Below are 20,517 nucleotides of genomic sequence, written 5' to 3' on the forward strand. Positions count from 1 at the left end.
CAGAGCCCCGGGGGGCTGAAGCAGTGCAAGGACCCTCCAGGACCCTAAAGAGAGAGCGAGACTCTGCTGCACCTCGAGTTTGGCCTCCTGGGCTCCTTCGCTGCCAGGGAATGCATTTTTGTCATTTCAAAACACTCCATTTGTGGCACTTGGTCTCGGCAGCCCAGGACACTAACGCCGTGCTCCATGGTGCATAGACTGTGAGGAATGCTTCCAAGGACCTTCTAACAGTAAAACGCAGACTATCCGTACGAATCCCCAACACCTCTGCCTTTTTGCCCTGCAGCAGCCTGGAAGCCGACCGGGCACGTGCCACAGAAATCCACATCTGGCACCTGCTGCGTTTAACCCTGGGGAAGCCTCTCCTGCCCCTGCCTGGGCTCAGATGAGAGCGGCATCAGGAGAAGCCACCAGGGCCCGGCCCCAGGCCTGTGGGTGACAACACGGAATGTCTAATGCCAGGTGGCCAGCCACCAGTGACTGCACCCCTTCAGCTGGCCAGCAGCTGGAGGAGCCCTGTATGACAGCGGCTGGTCAGTTAGTGCCTGGGACCCAGATGGCCAATGACCTTCCATCGGCAAGGCCAGCTCAGAGAAAATAGCCGCCCTTCCAGGTGAGAGCCCTAGGTCCAGAATCAGCTGTCCACCTTCTGTTCCCGGATGTCCCACACAGGAGCTGGACCCCAGACCAATAAGAACAAGAGTGGGGCTTGATGAAGTGACCGGGCTCCTCTCCTGCCCGAGTCACCCTCCTCTTTGTCAACAAGGCAAATGTTGAAGGGAAGCCTGCTCAGAATGCTGTGAACCCCCAACACAAACACAGCACCCGGGGGTCTTGGTTAGAATCCTCCTTGGCAATGGTCAGGCCGGAGGACGGGGCTGCACTGCACCTGGCAGGGAAAGGAGCAACAGGCACATGGGCCAAGTCAGGAGCTCAGGAGCAGAAGCCACGTGGCCTCAGGTGACTGTGAGTCCCAGGTCCCTGGTAGTTAGATTCTTCAGAATTAAAGGAGGGGTGTAAGTTCCTGGGGTGGTCTGGGAGGAGCAGGGCCACGTGAAGTCATCAAAACCTTAACCTGATTAACAAATGAACTTGGAAGGACAGAAAGCTGCCTTAGAACCACCCAACAGCACCTGAGAGAGCACAGTGCCTGCTTCCTCCAGGTCCAGAAACCAGAGCCAGTGAAGGAAAGGGACCAGGGCACGGACGGCCTTCCAGATTCCACAGGGGCCCCGAGGACAAGTGAAGCCAGCACAGCGCAGAGGCCCGGGGCCCAGGTCAGAAAGAACCGCAGCTGGTGAGGGGCTCACAAGCCAGTGACCCTCTCATTATGTTTTAACTAGACACCAGAAAAGAATCAAGGATCCATTTTCTTGATTCTTGCAAAAAGGTGTAGAGGACACAGCCTTTGAGCTTGCCCACGGGAAGCCTGAGACCAGCAACAGAATCCCTGTGGCCAACGTGCAAACCAAGACCCGTGGTGTCTTAGTCACCATGACTGCCACAGCACAGCATCCAGACTGGGTGACTGACACACAGCAGAACCCAGCTGCACCCCGCGCACACTCCGCCCGTCGTCCTGGAGAGGGCTGCTCTGGACTTCCAGGGGGCTCACGTGGTGTGGGGGAAACAGGCTCCCTCAGGCCTCTTTTATAAGGGCAGCGATCCCACTGACCATGGCCAATGTGTGTTCCCCAGGTTGAGACACCATGCCCCAGGCTTCAGGTTTCAACATGTGAATAGTGGGGGGGGGGGAGCACGGACGCTGAGACCATAGCCCAAGGGCACGGGTGACCGGGTGCACCCCAGTTTTAAAGTCAGCTCCACCTGGTAAAGCTGGGTTCCTCTAATGACTCCATGCAGGACCACGCAGGAGTCTGGAATCACCAGCGTCCCTGGGCCTCTCTCATTCAGGTGTCCAGTGGCATCAACCCCATCTGCAAGCAGGTTCCTGACAGCCTCCTAAGTGGGCTTGGCATTGCAGCCCTGGTTGGTCCCACTGCTTCCTGCCCTCTCAGCGGGAAAGACCACTGGCTGCCCGCCGGGCTGTGGGTGTGTTCTCACCAGATTTCCAGCTCAGGTCCAAGCCTGTATCTTGCTCCTCTGTTTTTAGCAATTTCAATACCTGTATGTACAGAGAAGGGGGCAATTTCACTCCTACAACCCGTCCACAGGCAGAAAAAGCCTGCTGCTGCGGTAGGTGTGGCTGAAAAATCACTCCTCTGTGATGTCCTGATCCCTCGTGGCCAGTTCTCCTGTAAATAGCAAGGCCGCAGAGACCCGCACACACCTGCCCACGCACAGGAAAGGAGAAACAGGGAGGGCCTGCAGGCTGACCCTTGGCCCCACAGAGGAGGAGGAAGTCACACCCTGTAAGCTCATGGACAAGTGGGTGCCAAGACCAGCTGCAAGAAGAGGCTGGTGACTGAGGTAGTGCCAGCATCGGGCTTCAGGAGCAGCTGCCCATGTGAAGTCATGGGAGGAAGGAAGGAGAGTACAGTGGAGCAGAGACCACTCTATATACCTAAGATGGCCTCACTCACCCCATTGAGATCTGCTCTGAGGAAGTGAAAGGAGGTTGATACATGGATTTAAAAAAAAAAAAAAGCCAGTATTATGTTATCACTTGAAGCACTGGAGTGACCACACCTGCCTTCATCAGCCCCAGTTTGGGCACAGGCTTACCCGAATGCAGTTATACAGTGACCACTCAAAAGCCACTCTTCTCTGAGCTGACAGCCCTCCCCTCACTCTGCTTCCCTCTCAGGAAGGCTTTTCCCAACGCCCACCCATCAGGAAGGTCCTCTGGGACCAGAGACCCTCCCATCTCTGGTGTCTGCACAGCATCCTGGCCAGTGGGCCACATACCCCTCCAACCTGGCGGATGGGCAGCTCTGCCCAGCCTGGCCACTGGGACCCCAGAGACATCTGAAGGCAGGTGCACCCTCGATCCTCCCCACCTCCACCTCTGGGGCAGACTTCTCTCAACTTGTGCCTCAACGTGTCCCCCCCTCCCCACAAACCGGGAGGATCTGGGCACTTGACACTGACGAGTTCACCATCCACTGTCCTATCTGTCCCCACTTCCACGGCTGCGAGTTTCTCCAGGGCAAAGCAGTGCGCACGGCGGGACGAGACCCGCGCGGCTGGACTGTTCTTTCCGGTCTCCCGCCGCCCCCAGACTCACTCTTTAAAATTCTTTGTAAATTGCCCTCGAAGTCCAGGGCCCACTGGTTGAGGGCGCAGGTGGCTACGGTCACCTTCCGGCCCATCGTGGCCGCAGTCACTCAGTAGGGAGGCCGGCCGGAGGGCGGCAGGTCCCACTGTCCTCCAAGCTCGACAGCCAGCCCCGGCGCGTGCCCTTCCGGACCGCCCCTCCCTGACCTCGCCGAGACCCGCCGCGGACCGCCCCTCAAACCAATCACGGGTCCGAACTGAAGAACCGCTGCGGCAGGCCACGCCCCTGCCCGGGTCGGCGAATCACGGGCCAGAGACCTGCAGAGTCGCCGCGGCAGGCTCCGCCCACAGCGGAGCTCGGATGCGCCTGCGCAGCAGAAGATCCTCCCAGTTCGCTCTTTAGCCAAGTTAGGTAACGTGAAAATTATAACCCCCGCTCCGTGCCAGAAATGTTGCATTGTCAATGCTGCCGGGAGCCTGGGCGAGGCTCACACCGCGCCTCCCCGCCTCCGTGTACCCACAGCACTCCGAAGGCCGTGTCTGTCCCTCCGGATCCCGCTCTCCTCCCTAACCCAGCGTTAGGTGACCCTACACCAGGAAGATCTGCCTTGCTTCTCTGAAACTGTACACAAACTACACTTTAACGTGATTCTGTAATTGGTTTCTCCCCGTTAGGTTAGATACATCCTTTTGATCATTTTTCTGCAGTTTGGTAATCCATCGTAGGAATAAAGCCCAGTGTGTCCACTCAGAAATGAATGGGCATCTACTTTGCAGCACTTTGCTGACATGCGAGCCTGCCCATAGCTGCTGTTTCCGCCACAGCGGTCTCTGCAGACTCGGGCCAGTTTCTCCAGCGCTTTGCTGAGTAGCAGGGTGTGAACGTGTTCATCTTTATGAACCACACTACACCTCTTCTCCAGGTGCCTGTATCGAGTCCTACTGGCAGTCTTCCATTTCATTTTGTCTGTGCACCCAGGGCCGGAATGCCTTTTTCCCCCTGTGAATAACTAACTAATTGCCTCCGTCATCGCTGGGATCCTCAGTCCCTCCCTTCTGTGTTCCAAAGCTACTTCTGTCCCATGTGTACTTATTTCACATTTTTTTAAAATCACTTTTTGCACTTTTAAAGTAATGCTTGTTCTTAACAATTTGGAGACTCCAGAAAAGCACAGGAATGTTGTATGCGTTCATTTAGTCCCAACTTCCTTTCCGTGGGATAGTTTTCTTCCCCCAAATCAAAGGGACTGCTTCCTTTGCTCCTTCAGATTTCTGCTCAGTATCTGCAGCCAACATGGCTAACCCAGGGCTTGCTGCCTCAGAAAATGAGGGGGTTTTAATACCAAGCCGTTGATGGGTGGACCCTAACAACCTGCCAGGCATTGACTATAAGAGCAGCTCACAATGGTAAACGTGTGTCTTTTGCAGCTCAGAGCATCTCTCAAGGACCTGGGATGGTTCTCAAGAATGTAACCATCAACAGAATAAGATCTCAGTGTCTGAGACTCCAAGGGAGGACAGGATCCTAACTTTATTGTTGCTGGTCAGCGAGCACAGCTGGCCTCCCCTCTTCTATACAAATCAACCCTTTGTCCTTTCTACTTCTCTGGGAGGCCCTATGCTGCCCCTTAGTTACTTGCTTTTAGTTGACTTTAAAAATCACCAGTGCTGGAGGACACAGAGCTGGGCAATGATTAGCCTCCCGCTTATTTTGCTGTAGACAACACCTCTGACATGGGATTACAATGATGGTTGCCGGGGTGACTCTTCAGGGACTTGAAGGCTGTTTTTTTTGAAATCACTGACTCTTCACTTCAGCCTGTCTGATAGCTGACTTTTGGCAGCAGGAGGCCAAGAAGTCTATCCTCAGATCATACCGATACTGCCATTTTCTGGGTGTGCATCCCATAAAGGACCTAGAAAATTGATTATGTGTTTAATGGAGTCATTTTAGGTTAGGGAACCGTGTGGGCAGATGGAGCCATTTTTAAATTCCCTAATAGGATATGTAGTCACAACTGTAGCTCTTTTCCACGCCCTCCCCAATTGTAAATTAGTGAATCTCTTAGATTGTACCCCCAAACTCTTCCTATCAGAGCCACAGGCAGTGCTTCCTTGGGGGTAAAACTGGCTGCCTGCCCGCCCACGTGTGCTTGCTCTGGAATTCCCTTAGGGGGCGCACTCTTCAGCACCAGGACAACTGTGCCTTGCTAATCCAGTTTTAGCAAGTGCTTGATTTCCGACAATCGGTCCCTGTTTCTAAGAGTATCATGGTGTCTTCAGCTAACTAATATTTCAAGGGGGAAATAGAAAACACGCACAAAGAATTAAGTGAGATGAACGAAGTGTGGCAAACTTCACAGCTCCTGCATCCGGCCACAGGGGGTTCACCGTAAGTCCCAACTTGTGTTCACGCTGCGGAGGGGAACAAGCCGAGCTCGGTGAAGGACCTGACAGACCCCATTTCCAATGTCTGTAGCCTAGCTGCCGACCCCTCCAGGGGTTGTCTCGCCTTGGCAAGACTGGCCTGCATCCAGGGACTGGTGGCGGCAGGAGCACATGGCATGGCCATCCCAGACCATCAGGGCAATTCTAGGGGCTTCTTCGCCGCAGTTTCCGCCGGGGTCGACCACAAGGTTCAGCTCGCGCTGTCTGGGCTGTTGCCTGCTGCTCCTAGCGGGGGCGCCTGTGTGGTCCCTAATAAGTACCCACTCGGAGCTCCGTCTCCCCGTGACAGCCCGCCAGTCCGCCCGGAGACCCCTAAGTAAAGCTGCTGCCCTGTCCCCCTGGATTCTTACACGGCTGGACTTTTCGGTGCCACTTCTCAGCTCTGGACACCGGTGTATTGGTCATTTCATTTTGGTAACATAGGAAAATGTCCCCTCCGCTCCCCCAGAAGGTGAGCTCAAGAGCAGGAATTGGGCCCGTTTTGCTCTTTGCTGGTCACGCCGAGCTCGAAAGCGTGGAGCATCCTTGCAGAGAAGACACCGAGGCACCGGGAGACGCACGCCGCGCGGCCGACCCGCGGCCACGAGGCCTCCGGGCTCCGTCCCGCTAGTCCCCGCCCCTTTCTGCGACCCAGCCCCGGCGGGCCAGGTGACCGCCCCCCGCTCGCAGCCCCGCGGAGCCAATCCAGCCGGCGGGGCCGGAGCCTGGGCGGGGCGAAGGCGGGCGGTCGGGGCCGTCAATCTCGCGCCCGTAGCCGCCAAGTGGCCGGAGCGGTGGGCCGGGAGTCAGCTCAGGTGCCTCGCCCAATCGCGGAGCTCGGGGACGCCCACCGCACACGCACCGCCTCTGATTGGTCGCCTATCTCAAAATGTCGCCTGGGGGCGGGGGGCTGCGGAGTCGTCCAGCGCGCGGGCGGGATTGGCTGGAGACCTGCCGCGCCGGCGTCTTGGAGTGCCCAGGAGAGCGCGCAGGTGAGCGGGTCGTCGGCCCTGGTGGGGGTGCGCTGTTGGGAGCGGGATGCTCCCTCGGGTGTGGAGATGGACTAGCGCTCTGGTGAGGTGGGGCCGGTGGAGAGGGGCCCGCGCAGCTGTAGCGAAGGTCCAGCTCGCAGGTGAGCAGCTGCTGGTGCTCAGGTGAGGAGGGGCAGGTGTGGGGATGCTCCTTGGCCCAGCCTGTTACCCTAGGTAATGACCCTCTCCTGCTACGACTTGGTGAACCTCCTTTCAGCCGAATTGTGAATACTGCTATTTATTCTCTCAAGAAATATGTGGGTTGTATGGCCGGAGTGAGGAATTTGGGAAGCTTGGGGACAGAAAGGCCAGGGGTGGCTTGGACAGCCCCAAGCCCTGGAAGACCACCAGGTGGGTGGCAGTGGCCGTGCTGAGGATGGGCACTAGTTCCGCCTGCAGGACTTCTTTTCTCCTAACCATCGGGATGGTTTGTAGAGTGAAAGTCAGGAATAACCAGTGTCTGACTCTTGGGATCGCTTCCGACACAACCCTTCCCTGCAGTTGCTGCAGGTAGGAGATCTACAACCGGCACACCTCGAGCCCCAGAGGAACCCGGTGGCAAAAGGATTTGGGGAAAGAAAGGAGAGAGAGTGGATGTGTTCGGTGATACATAATTGGTGGGAAAATATACACCAAAGTTTAATGATGCCTGGGGGATGGATTGGAAGGAGAAAGAGGTTTTTCTTTCTTTTTTTCCCCTTCTTCTATGTTTGACTTATACTCTTACCCAGTGAGTGTATATCCTGTGACTTGTGAGAAGCAGAAACCTTGTAACTTCCATCAAAACAGGAGTCTAACCTTGAGAATCAGGGAGCAGGGCCTGTGGGCATCTCCTCCATGTAGCACTCATGCCCATGTCTGAGACCTCAGAGGCTGTCAGTCCCCGGCAGGGACCCAGCCTCTCTAGGTGAGTGCAGAGCCTGAAGGGACGGCTCGTGGGGAGCGCCCTGACACTGAGCAGGTGTGGCTTGAGAGTCTCCTGGGGGACCCACGGAGGATCACCCCCAAACCTGCCTCACCACGCCGTGGGTATGGAGACAGGGTGCCCATGACCTCACTGACTCCCTAGAGACACAAGTGTGCCCAGATTTGTTGCGAGTTTTCATCATTGTAGGCGAGAGGGAGCAAAGCCAGGCGTGCTGAGCCTCCCACGCCCTTTCAGGCCTCTGTGTGCGACTCTCCCAGTAGCTGTGTGACTCCAAGGTACTCTCTGTACCTTGCCCTCTGTCCCGACACACGGGGCGTGTCCTTCTGCACCCTGTGTGAGGCCCCATTTCTGGTCTGGTCTCCTGTTGGTGGTTATCAGTTGTTCCCAGGGCACTGCTAGTCCCTGCAGCCCTCTGAATATCTCCCAGGGTGAGTACTTGCACACGCGGGGCCAGTGGCCTCGCACAGGAGGGCTCCCGCCCCTCGCCCACCCGGGTCCCGTCTTTCTCTTTCATCTTGAAACCCGATTTGGGGCAGGCCTGTGTCTACCCCTCCGGGACTAGTGCACTGCTAAATTGGACCTCCTGTTCGTCCCATGGTGCTTCAACCAAATAACCGTGTTCCCGTATGGCAGGTCCCCAGAGCAGTGCCCAGCGCAGGCCTTGGGACCCTCTCTCACCATCAGATGTTTCTCCACCCCCACCCCCTGCCCCCATGTGTCACAGCAGGCAGAAGTCCCTAGACCCAGCTGGGCTGCAGTCCCCAGGGTCTGTTAGCAGGAGCAGTTCCACCCTCCAGGTAGGTGTGAGAGTTCGTGTCCAGTGGCCCTTGGCACTGGGTGAGGGCTAAATGAGTAATGACAGACAGGTGGTGTCACCAACAGAGCTCTGGTTTCAGCACCTGGCCATCCTGCATCTAGAGGTGGAGTCTGATTCTCCTCTCCCTGAGTGACAGGGAGCCTGTGGCCAATCGGATTTGGTGGGAGTGATGTCACGGTCCTCCCAGCCACTCAGAAAAGGCAGCCTCCTTCTGCCGTACTTCCTTGTAAACGCAGGGCCTGAGGCCACCTTGCTGTGGGGAACCCGGTCGGCCTGCACTGGAGACCCCTGGAAGCTAAGCTCTGGCTGCACGTGGCTGGCTACAGGGGCCTCCGCCAAGGCCTTCTGCTCAGACTCCTGACCTGCAGAAACCATGAGCAGATGAAGAAAATCTGTGGTTTTCTGTGGCACGGGGGCCTGAACCAGGGGTGCCCTACCACTGGCCGGCATCCCTAGCTCTTTGTATTATCCATTTGAGACAGGGTCTCGCTAAGTTTGCTGAGGCTGGCCTCAACTGGAGGTCCTCCTGCCTTAGCCTCCAGCATCACGGGGATGACCAGTGTGTGCCCTTGCACTTCACCAAGATCTGTTGTTTGAAGCCACGGAGCTCAGGACTGATGTGCTTTGCAGTTGATACCAGAATGCTCTGTGCTGGCCCCAGGTCTTTGGAGCCGGCTGATTTTGTAGCTGCTTCTGCCAGTCTCACCTGGGGGAGCTCCCCCAACCCTGGCTGCTGCTGATAGTGAGGGTGAAGGCTGACGCTCAGGTGGACACTCAGGAGTCCAGTGTGGCCCTGAGCCCCTGGCACCCACGATCCCATTCACTTCTCACTTAACAAAGTGGGAGACGTGGCTACTTTGCAGAAGAGGGAGCTGGGGCGTAGAGACCTCGGTAGGGTCGAGTCACACACCCCGAGGTGATCACGTGGGGAATGTAGCCATGGGGCTGAGCACACTGCGAGCTGTCAGCCTCGGATGGGGGCATTGGGCCAGCCACCACCTGCCCTGCTGTGGTGACCCTCGGGGGGTCAAAAGCCACCGCGGGCCCCGAGGAGCAGAGTTCTCAGGCTGGTGTCGTGGGACGCCGGAGAGACCCGTCCCTCTCCTGCCTCCTCTGTTCCCACGTGTGGAGGGGAATCCTGAGATTCCTAAAGAAAGTTGCAGGCGAGGGATGTAGGGGGAGGGAAAGGGAGCTCCCGTGACCCCCTTCAAGCTAGACCTGTACAGAAAAAGAAAGAGCCCTCCTCCGACCCCGCGCTGAGGACCCCCAGCGGCCGAACCCCGTTCTGCCTTTGGAACCCACCCACAAGCAGCGGCAGCAGAAACCTCGGGACCCTCCTCTGCCCAGGACTAGCCGTTTCTTGTGGCCCTGCCCCTGTGTCCAGCTGCAGCTCTATACGATGTGCTTCCTGTCCCAAAAATCTACCACGGGACGCCCTGGACCCTTGGGTCTGGTGGACGTTTTCCTGACTGCTGTCTGGCCATCTTACAGGTGGCTTCAGGAATTTGTCCCAAGAATGGTCCTTGGCCTTTGGCCGTGAGTCCTTTCTTCCAGAGGACCCGAGTCTCCACGGTTGGGTTGGACACGCTGGACGCTCAACCCCCTTTATCTGTCTCTAAGGGCGACCCCCACAGATCCCCAGGAGCACGGGCTTTGATGCCACCGGACTCCGTGAAGGTCACTGAGTCCCGCGACCCAGGTCCCCCCGTGGCTTCTAGAATGTGCTCATGGACTCTGCGAGTTTCAGGTGGCCGATGTCCGGGGGAGGGTTTGGTGGACGGAGCTGCTGGCCGGCCCTGCCCACGAGGGGCCCATGTAAGGTGCGTTTCCGGGCAGCATGGGCTCGAAGACCTGCGGACCTGCCACGCTCAGTCCCACCACCCCCACCAGATGCCGCGCCAGTGCCCCTGTCCCCAGACGGGCCTGCGTAGCCCCTGCGTGCTCCAGCGTGGAGCTGCGTGCCCTCCCTCGACCCTGCCTGTCCCCTCCCTGCGTTCTGACATCTCTGTCTCCCCTGCAGGGCTGCCCTGGCTGCTGAAGGACCAAGCAGGTCCTGAAACCACGGAGCCTGAGCCGGTCAAGGCCAGTCCAAGAAGGAAACCTTCAGTCTGAAGCCGCGGGGCCAGAGGTGGAAGGTAGCGTGCCGCTCACGGCCCTCGAGCGAGCGTGGGAATAGGCAGCAGCCTGGCGGCTTTGAAAACACGAGAGCCGACTGGGAGACCCGCTGAGGGCTCTCGGCTGCTGCCCGGGCTTCTCAGGAGTCCCCTCGACCCCTCCGCCCTCCCCTCCCAGCAAGGCTGGTGCCCAAGTGTCTCTGACAGCATTCGGTGCCCAGGACAGAAGGTGACTTGGGTACTGAACTCTGAGCCAGCTGAACGCATCTACCTGGTTTTGTTCTAATCCGGGGAGACTTGCTTTTCCTTCTTGGTAACATCGTCCCTTGGTTTTCACCTGGTTCTCAAGTTGAGGGTCTCTTTCCCTCGGTGACTCTCTGGATGTAGATAATCAGGAGGTAGTGCAGTGCCAGGCTTTGTCTCCAGGAAGACGCCAGTCCCGCTGTGGACCCTTCCTCGAGGCAGAGGTGCGTGGGGGCCCTTGGTTTCACGTGGATTGGCGTGAATACTGGAGATCAGAGGTGGGCACTGACTTGGTGGGCTTTGGCTGGGAATGGGGCAGGACTGTCCATCAAAGCTGTTCCCCTGGAGATGGAAACGCCTTCCAACGTGGCAGTCTTATCTATGTGTTTGTTGGTCCTGGGATTGAACCCCTCAGCCACATCCCCAGCCCTTTTTATTTACGTTATTTATTTTTCTCAAACTTGGGATCTTCCTGCCTCAGCCTCCCAAGTCACTAGGGTTACAGGTGTGCGCCACTGCGCCTGCACCATGGGAATTTTTTGGATGAATGTAAATTTTTAGAAAGTAATTTATGAAAAGAAATGAGAAAGAAATCAGTGTTAAAAGAAAGAAATCAGTGTTAAAAGCTTTTACAGAGAGAAGAGACAGCCCTGTGTGGCATCCCACATGCCATTCACTTGTCCCAGCAAGCACCTTGCATTCTCTTTCCTGTTTTTGTGTTGTTGGTGCCTGCTCATGGCATGGGGGGTAATTTGCTTCAGTCCCTCCCAGCTTCACAGATTTCCTTGGACACATCCAGTAGTTAATTAGGCTACGTTGCTGTGGTGGAACTAATATCATTTATTGTTGAGCCAAGTAATGTTCTGCTTTAGAATGTTTTCTGTTGCTATAACTAAGTACCACAGGCAGAGTAATTTATAAAGAATAAAGGTTTATCGAGCTTATATTCCTATAAGCTGGGAAGTTCAAGATTGGGTAACTGTCAGGTAAGGACCTTCCTACTGGTGGGGATTCTGCAGAGTCCAGAGGTGGCACAAGAAATCAATGGCATGTGAGACAGAGCTCCTATCCAAGGTCTTTCCTCTCCTTTTAAAGCCACAGTTCCATCAGATTAGGCCTTTGCTCCTGTTGCCCCATGTAGCTTTGCTCCTCTGTGAAAGGTCTCGCCTCTAAATCCCATAGTAGTTTCCACCTTCTTAGTAGCTCACAATGAGAATTAAATTTCAGCTTGAGATTCCCTGTGACGCAAACTGCAGCGTGCACTATATTATGGTTTGGTCTCTTTTTTTCCATTGTATGGCTTTCTATTTTTCCTTGGGTTAGTGATCGCCTCATTTTGTGCACTTGCTAAGTTTTTTATGCATCTACCATTAATTTTTTTTTCCTGAACGTTCTAATGTAACTGTCATTACTGGCACTAATTTTCCTACACACCCAAACACAGCGGAATCGGTGGTCTTCATTTCCTTCTTTCTGAGCTATTTGTCTTACACGTGTGGGTGGTTTCTGCGCTCCTGCTCTGTAGCTGTTGTCCTGGATTGCCCTTCCACTGAGCCGTTCTCTAGATCCCCAGGCTCTGGATAACCTCGGATCGAATTCTAGGTGGAGAGAAAATTTCCCTTGGAATTTTAGAGAGTCTCATTGTTGTCTTCTGCCATCTGTTTGCTGTTGAGAGGTCCAAGGCTCCGTGGTTCTTGACCAGGTTCTCTGAGTGTTTTGTGTTTTTTTTTTGATACCAGGGATTGAACTCCAGGGCACTTAACCACTGAGCCACATTCCTAGCCGCCCCACCCCTCGCCTTTTTTTAAGAATATCTTTTCAGTTGTTGATAGACCTTTATTTTTATTTATTTAGATGAGGTGCTGAGAATCGAACTCAGTGCCTCACATATGCCAGGGAAACGCGCTACCACTGAGCCCCAGCCGCCGCCGCCCCCCCCCCCCCCCCCCCCCCGCAGCCCGTTTTTGTATTTTATTTAGAGACAGGGACTTGCTGAGTGGCTTAAGGCCTCACTAAGTTGCTGAGGCTGGCTTTGAACTCATGATCCTCCTGCCTCAGCCTCCCGAGCTGCTGGGATGACAGGTGTGCGCCACCGCGCCCAGCTTTCCAAGCACCTTTAAGATGTGTGGGACGCGTCCCCCGGGCAGTGGGACCTGAGAAACAGTTTCCTCCCTTCTGTCCGTAGGACACTGCGCTGTGTGTCCCTGGCTCCTGGCGGGGAGATGGACAGGCCCAGTGCCTGCCCGGGGAGGCTGCCTCCTAACAGGGAGACGGGAGGCCTGGGGGAGGGCCTGAGCCCGGACGCTGCCTGTCCCCCCTGGAGCCTGCTGTCAGGAAGGAGCGGAGGGGGCCAGGCACGGGTGGCCCGCGAGCCCTGGCCGTGCTCCTGGCAGAGCGGGGTCCTGTGCTCAGGGACCACTGAGCAGGACGTCTTTCTTCCTCCAGGACCCGATGGCCGCAAAATCCCAGCCCAGCGCTCCGCAGCCCGGGAGTGCCGGCCGCGTCACCAACGGCAAGGCAGCGTCTCAGGGCCAGTGGGGCCGCGCCTGGTGAGGTCTCCCCCGTCCTCTCAGGCCTCCACCTGAGGCGCTGCGCCCTCAGCCCAGGGGGCAGTGAGGGAGGGCTGGAGCAGGGGAGCAGGCCCATCTCGGTGGCCCGAGCTTCACGCGTACCGCGTGGCCCCTCGTCCCCACGACCGCGGGTGACTGGCACAGTCCTTGTAACACCTGCACTGTGAGCCGGCTGGCCACGTGAGCCGACTGGCCACGTGAGCCGGCTGGCCACGTGAGCCGGGGGGTGGACCTTTTCACCTGGCACCATGCGCGCCTCTGAGTTCCAGCTTCTGGTCACTTTGGGCTTGGATGGGGATGTCAACCCCTGTCACCTCCTGCAGAGCAGCGGGGCCCTGCGTGCCCTCGGTGGCCTGCCGTGGTGCAGTGTGAGCCCCGGGGTGGGGGTGGAGCGTCCTCCCTGGCCTGGGACAGGGCAGGTCTTGGGGCCACGAAGGGCCCTGGGCTCTGTGGGTGCCCTTGGCCCTGCCCATCTCCGAGGAGCGCGCCCCAGCGGCGGGAGGGTTGCAGAGCTGGAGCCTTGTCACCAGCGGCTGGCTGGCTCGGGCAGGGCGCACACGGCGGCCCAGGGAGGCGGCCTGCTGACCGCTGGCCTCCCGCAGGGAGGTGGACTGGTTCTCCCTGGCCAGCGTTGTGTTCCTGCTGCTCTTCGCGCCCTTCATCGTGTACTACTTCATCATGGCGTGCGACCAGTACAGCTGCTCGCTGACCGCGCCCCTGCTGGACATTGCCGCCGGCCGTGCTAGCCTGGCAGACATCTGGGCCAAGACCCCGCCGGTGACCACGAGAGCCGCCCTGCTCTACACCTCGTGGGTGGCCTTCCAGGTCAGACCCTGCCCGGGGTCGCTGCGGGGGTCCTGCTCTCCTGCCTCTGACTGGGATGTGGGGTCCTGAGTCCGGGACAGTCACATTCCTGGGACGCCGCAGGGCGTGGTGGAGACACGGGGCAGGGGCGTCTGTTGGCTCAGGAAGTGTGCCAGCCGGCGGTGACATGCAGAGCACACAGCAAGGCCAGAGGGCCGGCCAGACCACAGGCGGGACTGTCTCAGCCCCCAGTGGACACTGCAGAGCAGAAGGCCAGGCCAGTGTTTTCCAACACGTCCCCTGGGTCCTGCTCAAGGATGTCCTTGGCTCTGTTGTGTTGGCGCTGGCCCCCAATCCAGGAGGCCACCAGGAAGGGTGGCTTCCCAGGGCCACATCCTCAGCCCTTTTTGTTTTTTATTTGAGACAGGGTCTTGCCAGGTTGCTTAGGGCCTTGCTAAGTTGCTGAGACTGGCCTGGAACTTGTGATCCTCCTGCCTCAGCCTCCTGAGCCCCCATAGGGGACTAGGAAGGACCAGAGTGTCCCCGGGGTAGCTGGGCTGTCAGGGTGTCTGGGGCGCATTCCAGGGTGGGTGCTGGCCTGCAGCCCGAGCTCCCGGGAGCCGAGGGCTCTTGTGGAGTAGACGCTGTTGTGTGGGGCACCGCCCCAGCCCCAGGTCCTGCTCTGCTGGTGACGCAGCAGTGGACCACCCCATCGTGCTGTGGGCTGCCGGTCACTGGGCTGGGCGCTGTGTCTCCCAGGTGCTTCTGTACACGATGCTTCCCGACTTCTGCCACAGGTTCCTGCCGGGCTACGTGGGAGGAGTGCAAGAAGGGGCCGTGACCCCGGCAGGTACCCCCGTCCACCTGCCCACACCCTGGGCCCTGCCCGGGCCAGTGGCATCCAGGCACTGGCTGCCCTGTGCCTCCATGTCCCGGGCTGGCCCTCCCAAGCCAAGTCTGTCCCAAAGACCACTCATGAGGAGAATGAGTTTACTGGGAACTTTCCATGGCACCGGGCCTCTGGGCAGAAGAGGGCAGCCATTGTCCCCATGTGAGGCTGAAGTTCTTTCCTCAGTCAGGAGGGGCTGCTGGCCCCCACACTCTGCCCAGTCTCATGGCAGCTCGATGGAGTGGCCTCCTAACTCCTGAATGTCCCAACCCACACCCACTCAGTCCAGCTTCGGGCTGCACATGGGCATGTGGTGTGGACGTCCTCCCTGTCTGTGCCCACAGAGCTTCCTGCCTGGGGGGAGGCTGGCGGGCTCCGGGCACTCACCAGGGGAGCCTGGGACCCATGGGGACAGCCCTACTCTGCGCCTGTTGCCCCTCCTGACAAACCGCAGGCCCATGACTCGGTTGTGGCCAGTTAAGGAGAATCGGCCAAGGGAGAGGGCTGGCCTCCCTCCCTTCTGCAGTTGAGGGGTGCTCCTGGCCATTCGGCTGGTGAACCTGGAAGTAGCTTCCTCTGGGATGGCACCCAGGCTCCCTGGACAGGGGACCCAGGGAGCAAGTAGGGCCTCGACCAGGCAGGGACAGGCAGCCAAGCGACCCGGTGCAGGTCAGGGAAGGCTCCCATGTGTCTCGCCCTCCCCGCAGGCGCCGTGAACAAGTACCAGGTCAACGGCCTGCAGGCCTGGCTCATAACGCATCTCCTCTGGTTTGCCAACTCCCACCTCCTGTCCTGGTTCTCCCCCACCATCATCTTTGACAACTGGATACCGCTGCTCTGGTGCGCCAACTTGCTGGGCTACGCTGTCTCCACGTTCGCCATGATCAAGGGCTACTTCTTCCCCACTAATGCCCAGGACTGGTAGGTTCCGCAGGAGCTGGTCGACCCACAGTGGGCGGGGAAGGCCTCCACCCTGCCTGTTTCCGCTGCCCTGGGCTGGGAGGTCATGGCGCCCGAGGACTGAGACTCCCGGTGGGAGGCGGTGGGCGGGAGTCCTGTGACGCTGGGGAGTGTCCTTTCTACACGTCTGCTCTCTCGTGCCTTGAGAAGAGAGTGGCTGAGTCTTCATTTATAGGGTCGTCAGGGAGCAGGGACCAGAGACCACTGCTCTGGGAGCAAGGACAGACTATTGCCCATGTCTTTGGACGTCCTGGGGGCACCCAAAGTGGTTTTAGGGAAGTCTTATCTCAGCAGCTTGAGGTGACTGCTTCCATGATGGTTGCATCCACCTAAGGAAGCCGTGGGCTGGCTTCTCATCGCCCACCCATCCACCTATGCATCCGTCATCCACCCTTCTCTCCACTCACTCACCCATCTATCCGTTCATTCACGTGTCCACCCATCCATCCATCCACCCATCCATCTACCCACACACCCATCCATCCACCCATCCATCTACCCACCCACCCACCCATCCATCCATCCACCCACCCACCCACCCATCCATCCATCTACCCATCCATCCATCTATCCATCCATCCATCATCCACCCATCTACCCATCCATCCACCCACCCACCCATCCATCTACCCACCCATCCATCTACCCATTCATCCATCCTTCTATCCATCCATCCATCCATCTATCCATCCATCCATCATCCACCCATCTACCCATCCATCCATCCATCCATCCATCTACCCATCCACCCACCCATCCATCTACCCATCCATCCATCCATCCATCCACCCATCCACCCACCCATCCATCTACCCATCCATCCATCCATCCATCCATCTACCCATCCATCCATCTACCCATCCACCCATCCATCCATCTACCCATCCATCCATCTATCCATCCATCCTTCTACTCATTCACCCATCTACACATCCATCCATCCACCCATCCATCCATCTACCCATCCACCCATCCATCCATCTACCCATTCATCCATCCATCTATCCATCCATCCATCTACTCATTCACCCATCCACCCACCCACCCATCCATCCATCCATCCATCTACCCATCCATCCATCCACCCACCCACCCATCCATCCATCCACCCACCCATCTACACATACACCCATCTACCCATCCATCTATTCACCTATCCATCCATCCATCTATCTGCCTTCCTATATGTCCACCTACCCATTTATCCAACTTTTCATCAATAGATGTTTGGTGGGTGCTTCTTGTAGACACTCTAAATAGCAGGGCTCACAGTTCAGTCTGGGGATTCAGCAAAACAAAGTGTATTCCAATAATTGTTACATTTAGGCTCTTGGAAATATCTCTGGATGATGGTGATTTTTTTGTTGTTGTTGTTAGTTTTTGATGATCTCTTTTATAAAGTGTGTTATCACTGGCCTCCCGCGGCTCCCAGAGGTCACTATGTGCTTTATAATCATCACCTGCTCTAACAGCCCAACCGAGGGAACTGGACGTGAAAACTTGGTGTTCTGATTAATCCCTGTTTGTGCGCAGCAGGGTCTGCGTGTGGGTGGTGTGGCTGATTCTCTGCCCCCTGCCTGAGGCTGGGCTGTGGGTCAGGGACCAAGGTCACACATGGCTGTGGATCTTGTGCAGCAAGGGAGACCCCCTGGGACCCAGGCTCTGGCTCTCCTAGTCTACAGGTCACAGTTTACACTGCCACTTTCCCTGGGCCCCAGTCTGCTTTGTGCCGTGTGCAGAGTGACGTCTTGGCGGGGCTGGTGTGCAACTCCTGTGCCTGCATCAGGGCAGGGCGGTGAGGGCCAGGAGGACCCAGGGGCTCCGGCTGGGGACGTCTCTGCTGGGCCCCTGATCGTGGAGTGATAGCAAAAGAGGGTGCCAGGCTTGGGCCGGAACCTCAGTGTCCCAAGGCTCTGTGTGGCTCTGGGTGGCCCGTGCCAGGGTGTCACCTAGGCCACTCGTTCACCCACCCCCACAACAGCGAGGCGCGGTGGGTGCGTGAGGCCTGAGGTGAGCGCGTCCTTCTCTGTTTGCAGCAAGTTCACAGGCAACTTCTTCTACAACTACATGATGGGCATCGAGTTCAACCCCCGCCTCGGGGAGTGGTTCGACTTCAAGCTCTTCTTCAATGGGCGCCCCGGGATCGTGGCCTGGACCCTCATCAACCTGTCCTTCGCAGCTAAGCAGCGGGAACTCTACGGCCAGGTGACCAACTCCATGGTCCTGGTCAACGTCCTGCAGGTGAGGCCCACAGGGACGAGGGCCAGAGCTCCGACCCGCGGGCCTCGGCAGCCCAGGAGCCAGAGTCCCCTCCCAGGGCGTTGCCGGGAGCCCTTCCTTCTGACCACCGTGGCCCCTCCTCGTCCCCTCCTGGGCTCAGACCCTGTGACGGGACTCCCCCCAACCCCAGCATGGCAGGAAGAGCCGGCAGTGCTGTGGCGGGGTTCTCCGCGGCCACACTGACGTCAGGGTGGCGGCGGCCCACGCGCTCCTGTCCTGCAGGCCCTGTACGTGCTGGACTTCTTCTGGAACGAGACCTGGTACCTGAAGACCATCGACATCTGCCACGACCACTTCGGCTGGTACCTGGGCTGGGGCGACTGCGTCTGGCTGCCGTACCTGTACACGCTGCAGGTGAGGGTGGCGGGGTGGCCAGCCTCTCGGGACTCGGGGACCACCCCCAGGGCCCTGTGCCGCCCCCAGGCACCCAGGGCCAACCCTGCGCACACACTGCACCAAGTGCCGAGGTGTCTGTCCCTGGGGGGCCACTGAAGTTGTCCCCGCTCCCCTGTGTTGTGTGGCTCCCTGACTTATGATGGGGTCCTGTCCTGAGCAGCCTGCCCTGCGTGGAGAATACCGGTCCAAAGTGCCCTCTGAGGCAGGGGGGATGCACGAGGCCGCCAGCCACGCCACAGTCCCGGGCCTGCCCCAGGGCTGTGCAGGAGTGAGGAGCCACAGCGTGGATCGTCCTCTGGGACCAACTGGGGAGGTGGTGTCAAAGCCCGTCACAGGGCGGTGATGGCAGGTGGCTGGGTGGCCTACTGCCCGTGCCAGGCCCCGAGGAAATAGCTGCTCCTGGCAGAGGGTGCGGTGAGGGTAAAGGCCCTGGCATCGTGGTGACTGCAGGTCTGCCAGGGCCTGGCAGCCCGCCAGGACCTGCTCCTCCACTTGGCTGGCCGCGGGCTCGCTGGCTCTGGGACTGGCTCCATTTCCAGGTGCTAAACTGTGGGAGCGCCGTCCTCCTCGGGGACTGGGCCTTGATTAGTGGCTTGAGGCCAGCACAGCCCTCTGGGTAGGTGCTGTGTCCAGGTCAGTGCAGGACCAGGGCCATCCCGAGGCCTGTACCTGCCCGTGTCTGGGAGGCGTGGCTCACCTGTCCCTCTGGCCCCCGCAGGGCCTGTACCTGGTCTACCACCCCGTACAGCTGTCCACCCACCATGCCGTGGCTGTCCTGCTGCTGGGCTTGCTGGGCTACTACATTTTCCGGATGGCCAACCATCAGAAGGACCTGTTCCGCCGGACGGACGGGCGCTGCCTCATCTGGGGCCGGAAGCCCAAGGCCATCGAGTGCGTGTACACGTCGGCAGACGGGCAGCAGCACCGCAGCAAGCTGCTGGTATCGGGCTTCTGGGGCGTGGCCCGCCACTTCAACTACACGGGCGACCTGATGGGCAGCCTGGCCTACTGCCTGGCCTGCGGCGGCGGCCACCTACTGCCCTACTTCTACATCATCTACATGACCATTCTGCTCACCCACCGCTGCCTGCGGGACGAGCACCGCTGTGCCAGCAAGTACGGCCGCGACTGGCAGCGCTACACCGCCGCCGTGCCCTACCGCCTGCTGCCCGGCGTCTTCTAGGGGCCCAGGAGCCCAGGCTGCCGCTCTGCCCAGGCGAACCCACAGCTGAAGCCCTTCAGGCCATCTTGTCCCCGAGGCGAGGGCGGCTCAGACACCTGCGAGAGAAAAGCGGGACCAGGAGCTGCACGGAGCAGGCTGCCCACACCCACCTCACGTCCGCTCTGTGGCCGAGGGCAGGCCCTGGGGACAGCCCTCCTTCGCTGCCTGCACACTGGTAACTGGTCAGCGGAGGGCCCGAGGGACGCCGCAGAGCCAGGGCGTCTGGTGGGTCTCCTTTTGCTCCTGCTGCACAGCTGCCAGGGGTGTGGCATGGGGACCCCAGGGGTACCGCCTGTGCAGGACCAGCCAGCCCAGCTGAGGCCTTTCTGAACTAAGGCCACGGGCTCCCCGTGCCCGGCTCCGGGGAGGTCACCCACCAGCCTCGGCCGCCTGCCTGTGGAAGGTGACCCTGTGTGACTCTGGCTCAGAGCGCCGTCCCAGGCCTCGCCGTGCCTTCGGGGAGTCCCCGCTCGGGAGGGGCTCCCTTCCAGGGCTTTCCTTACCAGCACTGTCCCGACTCAGGGTTTTCTGAAAGACCTGATTCCACAGCACAGCTGCTCCTTCTTTATATTAAACGTCCCCTGTTCAAATAAGTCACAGTGTGCCTTCTGTCCCCGGGTGGCCGCTCCCATCCTGGGACTGTTTCTGGGTGCAGACCC

The 20,517-nt window shown here is 58.7% G+C and overlaps 2 protein-coding genes across 7 annotated transcripts in view; one reads left to right on the forward strand and one right to left on the reverse strand.

Annotated features, from left to right (window-relative positions):
* The window catches only part of Nadsyn1 (NAD synthetase 1), a 28,520-nt gene extending 25,047 nt beyond the window's left edge, over nt 1-3,473 (reverse strand). For 2 of the 4 annotated variants that reach the window (XM_078045403.1, XM_078045404.1), the window contains exons 1-2: nt 3,188-3,404; nt 2,065-2,125 (exon numbers count right to left, since the gene is read on the reverse strand). In XM_078045403.1, coding sequence (XP_077901529.1) covers nt 2,065-2,125; nt 3,188-3,272 — 146 coding nt within the window. In that variant the 5' untranslated portion in view covers nt 3,273-3,404. Of the gene's footprint in view, nt 1-2,064; nt 2,126-3,187 lie in introns of all 4 variants that reach the window. The other 2 variants (XM_078045401.1, XM_078045402.1) reach the window with 2 other exon arrangements.
* A 2,993-nt stretch (nt 3,474-6,466) lies between these two features.
* Nucleotides 6,467-20,451, forward strand: Dhcr7 (7-dehydrocholesterol reductase). 3 transcript variants are annotated; one of them, XM_078045405.1, is made up of 9 exons: nt 6,467-6,596; nt 10,401-10,515; nt 13,183-13,286; nt 13,910-14,132; nt 14,871-14,961; nt 15,708-15,921; nt 17,997-18,201; nt 18,463-18,594; nt 19,355-20,451. In XM_078045405.1, exons 3-9 carry the CDS (start codon nt 13,189-13,191, stop codon nt 19,817-19,819), a joined length of 1,428 nt encoding a protein of 475 aa, XP_077901531.1. In that variant the 5' UTR covers nt 6,467-6,596; nt 10,401-10,515; nt 13,183-13,188; the 3' UTR covers nt 19,820-20,451. The 3 variants fall into 3 exon arrangements, with proteins under 3 accessions (XP_077901531.1, XP_077901533.1, XP_077901532.1); XM_078045407.1 differs by lacking the exon at nt 6,467-6,596 and adding an exon at nt 6,603-6,758; XM_078045406.1 differs by lacking the exon at nt 6,467-6,596 and adding an exon at nt 6,603-6,736.
* The last annotated feature ends 66 nt before the right edge of the window (nt 20,452-20,517 follow it).

This window comes from Ictidomys tridecemlineatus, chromosome 4, assembly GCF_052094955.1.
Source record: "Ictidomys tridecemlineatus isolate mIctTri1 chromosome 4, mIctTri1.hap1, whole genome shotgun sequence".
NCBI lineage: Eukaryota > Metazoa > Chordata > Mammalia > Rodentia > Sciuridae > Ictidomys > Ictidomys tridecemlineatus.